This window comes from Schistocerca serialis, chromosome 4 (assembly GCF_023864345.2).
Source record: "Schistocerca serialis cubense isolate TAMUIC-IGC-003099 chromosome 4, iqSchSeri2.2, whole genome shotgun sequence".
Lineage (NCBI taxonomy): Eukaryota > Metazoa > Arthropoda > Insecta > Orthoptera > Acrididae > Schistocerca > Schistocerca serialis.
Genome location: NC_064641.1, coordinates 478,956,855 through 478,962,621, shown reverse-complemented (window position 1 = coordinate 478,962,621; position 5,767 = coordinate 478,956,855). Strand labels below are relative to the sequence as shown.

Here is a 5,767-nt window from a genome sequence, read left to right as displayed (position 1 = left end):
GTCTGTAACTAACGAGTGAGCAGGAGTCCCTACTTTCTATGGCCAGCTATTTCTTAAATAGCTTCCACAGGAATAAAGGCAAATCGGCATCACACCGTCTTAAACCAGTGATGGTACGTTCTCGGAGAAGACTGCGGAGTGATTGTTAAAAAAAATTTGTGAGTGGATACAGAAGTTATTACCTAGCAAAAGTTACTTAAGGACGCACATGAAAAAAATCTTTGGAAATCGACACACACAGCACTGCACTCCTACTTTGGAAATTGAGCCTTTGGCGTAGCGTTCACCTGGGAAAGATTTATTCTTCAGTTTGCTATAGCAGGCTAGTGTGTTCTGTGATTGTAATATATTTAGCATATAACAACGTAACGAAATGGTATCAGGAGGGAGATTAAATAAAAGTAATCATTGTTTAGCAAATAACTTTATTTCACTTTAGTGAGGGAAGATGTGTCAATGACAAAACCATTATCTGAAATAGACGGCGGGGGCGGCATGGTATGCAGCAGCAACTGCAGGGGCGGCGGCGACGACGGGGGCGGCGGCCGCCACGGCGAGTCCGTTGAAGTTCTGCGCGATGTACTGCGAGCTGTGCGCCGTCACGACGGCCGGCGCGGGGGCGGCGTAGGCCACGGGGGCGGCGGCCACCAGGGGGGCGGAGTAGGCCAGGGGCGCGATACCGGCTTTGGGGGCGGCGCTCACGCAGCACGCGACAGCGGCCAACAACAGCACAATCTGTAGACAAAAACAGTATGATATACTGAGTACATACATGCGTGGCAATTTCAAGGGACTGCACAGTAACTGTAATGACAGTTCTTTCCAATACATACTCATATGCATTTCTATCAAGCTGCTTTGCTTGAGAACACTTTTCTTCTTTAACGTTATATAAACGCTACAATAAACCAGCGGAGCTCATTTATAGTTTCAATGAAAGTTGTGTTATTCAAGTGCAAGGTTTAAGCTCTGTTCTAGGCGCTGTTAACTGCTAAACTGGAAGTGTATGGTTTACGAAAGGTTGGTATCCCTCCCCGTTCGTGTCCCAGTTCAGCACACTATTTTAATTTGTCTCCTTTAATCTTCTTGTGACATGTACGCTTAGGTTTCCGCTGCCGTTGACACACTTCTGTGTACTGACCGCACTGTCTACGTTTAAAATTCTCGACATTTCGGCCACTGTTACAAATGGCCTTAGTCAGTGTGTTTTTGCAACCTACTATGAAAAACAATCTGAGGAAGGCCATTTGCAGCAGTGGCCGAAACATCGGAGAATTTTGCGCTTTGATACTGACACGTACTCAGAAGAATTTTATTTATTTTCTGACTTCCAGAATGAGATTTTCACTCTGCAGCGGAGTGTGCGCTGATATGAAACTTCCTGGCAGATTAAAACTGTGTGCCGGCCTGAGACTCGAAATCGGGACCTTTGCTTTTCGCGGGCAAGTGCTCTACCATCCTAGCTACCCAAGGACGACTCAGAGCCCCTCCTCCCAGTACCTCGTCTCCTACCTTCCAAGTCGTGCTTCGGTAGCGCAGATGGTACAGTACTTGACCGCGAAAAGCAAAGGTCCAAGTTCGAGTCTCGGCCCGGCTCACAGTTTTAATCTGTCAGGAAGTTTCATTTTCTGACTTGTTTAGTTTTGTCTTTTTCGTCTTCAACAAATTATTTCAGTTGATAGAAAACAAGTGTCTCCGGTGGAAGTCTTCAACAGCGGATTTAAAAGACTGATTGTTGTAGATATACAAAAGTGTCGACGAAACGAATCTTAAGACTTCATTTGTAGTCGCATGGATTACGATGGCTTACAGATTCAATTTATGGACGTTAGTCTTCAGTTGCGTGACACTGCTTTCTTCATTTCGCTTCACAGGTTGCGCTGGTTTACGTATGTGTCTACCAAAACAGCAAAGTTCATTAACATCAATATAAGATTAAACAGCCAACCGGTTGCAGATAGACGTTAGATATAATGACCTAGGTTTCGATACCAACTAGGGGTGTCTTTATCAGAACGAGCAGTTGCTAAATCCTAAACAATAATACAAAGAAAATCAGGTATGACAAAAAACAGACTAAGCAAGATGACAATTTTCATGACGCACAAACGTTACTTACGTAAAAAGCATTAGTCAGAATTTGGAGCAGCTACGCTCAAGTCAAAAATAAAACGGAACGTTGTAGCCTTTGCCACGTATACCCAACTAAGAACAACCTCCGACTTATCCGCCCAGTGGCTCACATTGCTGCCACGAAAACAATACGAGTTGCGCTGCCTGTCAGGTGTGGCCAGTTACATGTGCCTATTTGAAACATTATTTAGAAATAAATGAGAAAATAGTTAATTTAAAAAAAAAACAAAAATAAACATAGCTTAATGTCTTTTGAAATAACACAGAAGTCAAGCAGATTGTGATAGAGCAATCTTTTAGGGTTTACAGAAATATAAATTACATTAAGTTCTAAATGACAGAAAACTCTTACAAACAGCTGTACAATCCAGAAAATATTAACATAAAGGTAACTTTAGCAGCACGTATCAATGAGAGTAGAAGAAAATAATGCTTCTAAACCAGAAGCAGGAAAAATATATTAAAAAATACAGGAATCAAAACTCTGCGAACAGTAAATTGAAACCATTAATAAAGATTATGTTACGTAGTTGTAACTCTTCATTGAGGGTGAGGCCATCGTTCTTAGAAATATGCTTGAAAATCTCTGGCTCTTCGAGTACATCGACCCATGACCTTTCCTGTCTCTACGTAAAATGGAAATTTCTTCAGCACATTTCGGTTTGCGTCCGGAAATTAGCAGATGATCAGGAAAAGTGGAATTGTGTACATTAGTGCCTCTTTTTCCCAATAAATATTCTGTGTACCTGACACTAAAAGACCTTCGGGTATGTTCTACATAATAAAGTGGACTCGTGTCCCAAGTGATTTTATACACCCTTGAATTGTGTTTCGGAGCCACTGTGGTTTTGATACTACGGATGAAACATTTTGTGAGTTATAGTTAATGGAAAAGGCAACTTTGAATCCATATTTTGTAATCAGAAGACGATGAATTTTATATGAAATAGGGTCTAAAAATGAAATCGAGAAAACAATTTTATACTAGTTACTGTCAGGAATAGCACAGCTGCCTAAAGTGGTCACTTTAACGTCAGTTTTAACTTTAAATATCTTGTTAACTAACGTGGGATCACAGCCGTTATTAACTGCAATAGTTTTTATTTTGTTCATATCTTCATTAAGGTTGTCAGGTGACAAAGGTAGGTAGAATGCAAGATGAATGGCTGAATGGAAAAATGCTTTCATACGAGAATCAGGATGCACTGAACTTTTTTTTTTTTTTTGGTCATCAGTCTACTGACTGGTTTGATGCGGCCCGACACGAATTCCTTTCCTGTGCTAACCTCTTCATCTCAGAGTAGCACTTGCAACCTACGTCCTCAATTATTTGCTTGACGTATTCCAATCTCTGTCTTCCTCTACAGTTTTTGCCCTCTACAGCTCCCTCTAGTACCATGGAAGTCATTCCCTCATGTCTTAGCAGATGTCCTATCATCCTGTCCCTTCTCCTTATTAGTGTTTTCCACATATTCCTTTCCTCTCCGATTCTGCGTAGAACCTCCTCATTCCTTACTTTATCAGTCCACCTAATTTTCAACATTCGTGTATAGCACCACATCTCAAATGCTTCGATTCTCTTCTGTTCCGGTTTTCCCACAGTCCATGTTTCACTACCATACAGTGCTGTACTCCAGAGTACATCCTCAGAAATTTCTTCCTGAAATTAAGGCCGGTATTTGATATTAGTAGACTTCTCTTGGCCATAAACGCCTTTTTTGCCGTAGCGAGTCTGCTTTTGATGTCCTCCTTGCTCCGTCCGTCATTGGTTATTTTACTGCCTAGGTAGCACTGAACTAGTGGGCGCAATTTGATCTGTATTGGTGGCTTTTCGAAAAATACTGAAAGAAAGCCTGTCGTTTTATGTAAGTCTGCATGTTTTCATGGCCGTTGTCACTAAAGTTAAAATCTTCTGGGTTGTTAAGCCGCGTCATATTTCCTTCTAAAATAATCGACGTTTCGACCACTGTGCTGGGATCTTCGGTGTCCACTATTGCAAGTGTTCTAGCCAGCAGTGGGGTCGAAACTTCGATTATTTCAGACGGAAATATGACGCGGCCTGATACCCCAGAAGATATTAATTTAAAGTCTGTCGTTGTCAATAGAAATATTGAGGTCCAATTATTAACCTGACGTTCGTTATTTTCTAACTCAGAAGTTAATCTAATTTTTTCGTGAAGACTATGACAAATTTCAAACAAATGCTGAATTCCTTCGAGTATATGATCAAAATGTCTTCTAAGTACCGAGCGTAAGATTTAAGACAAAACACCAAGACCAGCAGCTGAAAAATTTATTGAAGAATTTCTCTTACAGCGATTTAATGAAAATATCGGCCAAGATACCTACCAGTGGCTTACCCATTACCAGGGCGCCAGGTTGATGGTATAATTAGCCATTGAAATATATACGATTGCTGAATAACAACCATTGTCAAAACTGTTAAGTTACTTAAAACACATTTTTTTCGTTCCTTCATGCATATAAAGTTTTTATAGACAGAATTCACTCTTTTTAATCTTAAGCTATATTTAGTCAGTCTAAATTATTTTCATAGCTATCTGTCAAAAATAAGAAAAATCTTTTGCACATTCTAGTTGATTTACATAGTCAATGGAGAATCTTCAGCGGCGTTTAATGGTTATGAATCATATCAGAAAAGTTTCAGATTTCAAAGCATGTAATTTCTGCTCTTCTTATTCTACGGTCAGTTCTTCTCCTCTGTTAATCGTGATTTTCTGATTCCTGGATGCATCGATACTAAGTAATCTATCAAAACTGGAAAGAAAATTTTAATTTCTACGACCCAAGGCCTCTACTTTTCCGCTGAAACTAGAGGAACACAAGGACAGAGTAATTTTGCACGTTGTTGTAATGTCTCTGGTCGGTTCGCTACCATAGTTAATGTTGTCTTTTGGTCTTTAAGTTCCCCGAATATGAGGAGGAGATGGTGTGTTTGTGACACTTCAAGCATGCAACCAGACCAAGGCAACATTGTACCAAATAAACATATGTCAGCAGAATGAAAAAGACACTTCATTAAGACGATAAAAACCCCGTCTTACAGTTGACAGTGCAAACTCAAAAGCGGCATTACGTAAGTGTCCCTCTGTACATAACATCTACAATGCATGTCAACTGAAACGCGTCGCCTGAAATCAATATACTTTCACGTGAAGCTACTCATATTATCGTATGTTTTATTAATGGAGAAAAATATGCAAAGTTCCGAATATGAATTTATATGGACGATGATTTCTTACAGTAAACAGCGATAGTGAGATGTTTTCTCAAATACTTAGCTAGTAGTGAACAGCAGTATGCGCACCGTACCTTGAACATGTTTGCGACGTCTGTGAGCACAGTACAATGGCCACTGAGAGGGACGGGCAGCTTTTATAGGGTGCCTGAGAGGCGTGGCACGCATCGCTGTGCCGTGTTGCACTCGCAGGTGATGGCAGCAACGCTGCCTTGGTAGGCGGCCAGCGAGTTACGTCAGTTGAACGCATCCTTACGTAGCACCTAGGCAGATCTCTTCTTCGTGACAGGCAGGTTGCTTGTACCATGCAGTCACTACATTAAGCAACAGTAAGTGCAGAAATGTGACACTATCACGTTTCGTAGCTACTGACTA

The 5,767-nt window shown here is 40.8% G+C and overlaps 1 protein-coding gene across 1 annotated transcript; it reads right to left on the bottom strand.

Annotated features, from left to right (window-relative positions):
- Window positions 1–408: 408 nt before the first annotated feature.
- On the bottom strand, window positions 409–5,563 carry LOC126475068 (cuticle protein 16.5-like). The gene is made up of 2 exons (XM_050102629.1): window positions 5,467–5,563; window positions 409–735 (listed from the first exon to the last, which is right to left on the bottom strand). Exons 1-2 carry the CDS (start codon window positions 5,473–5,475, stop codon window positions 469–471), a joined length of 276 nt encoding a protein of 91 aa, XP_049958586.1. The 5' UTR covers window positions 5,476–5,563; the 3' UTR covers window positions 409–468.
- Window positions 5,564–5,767: the final 204 nt, after the last annotated feature.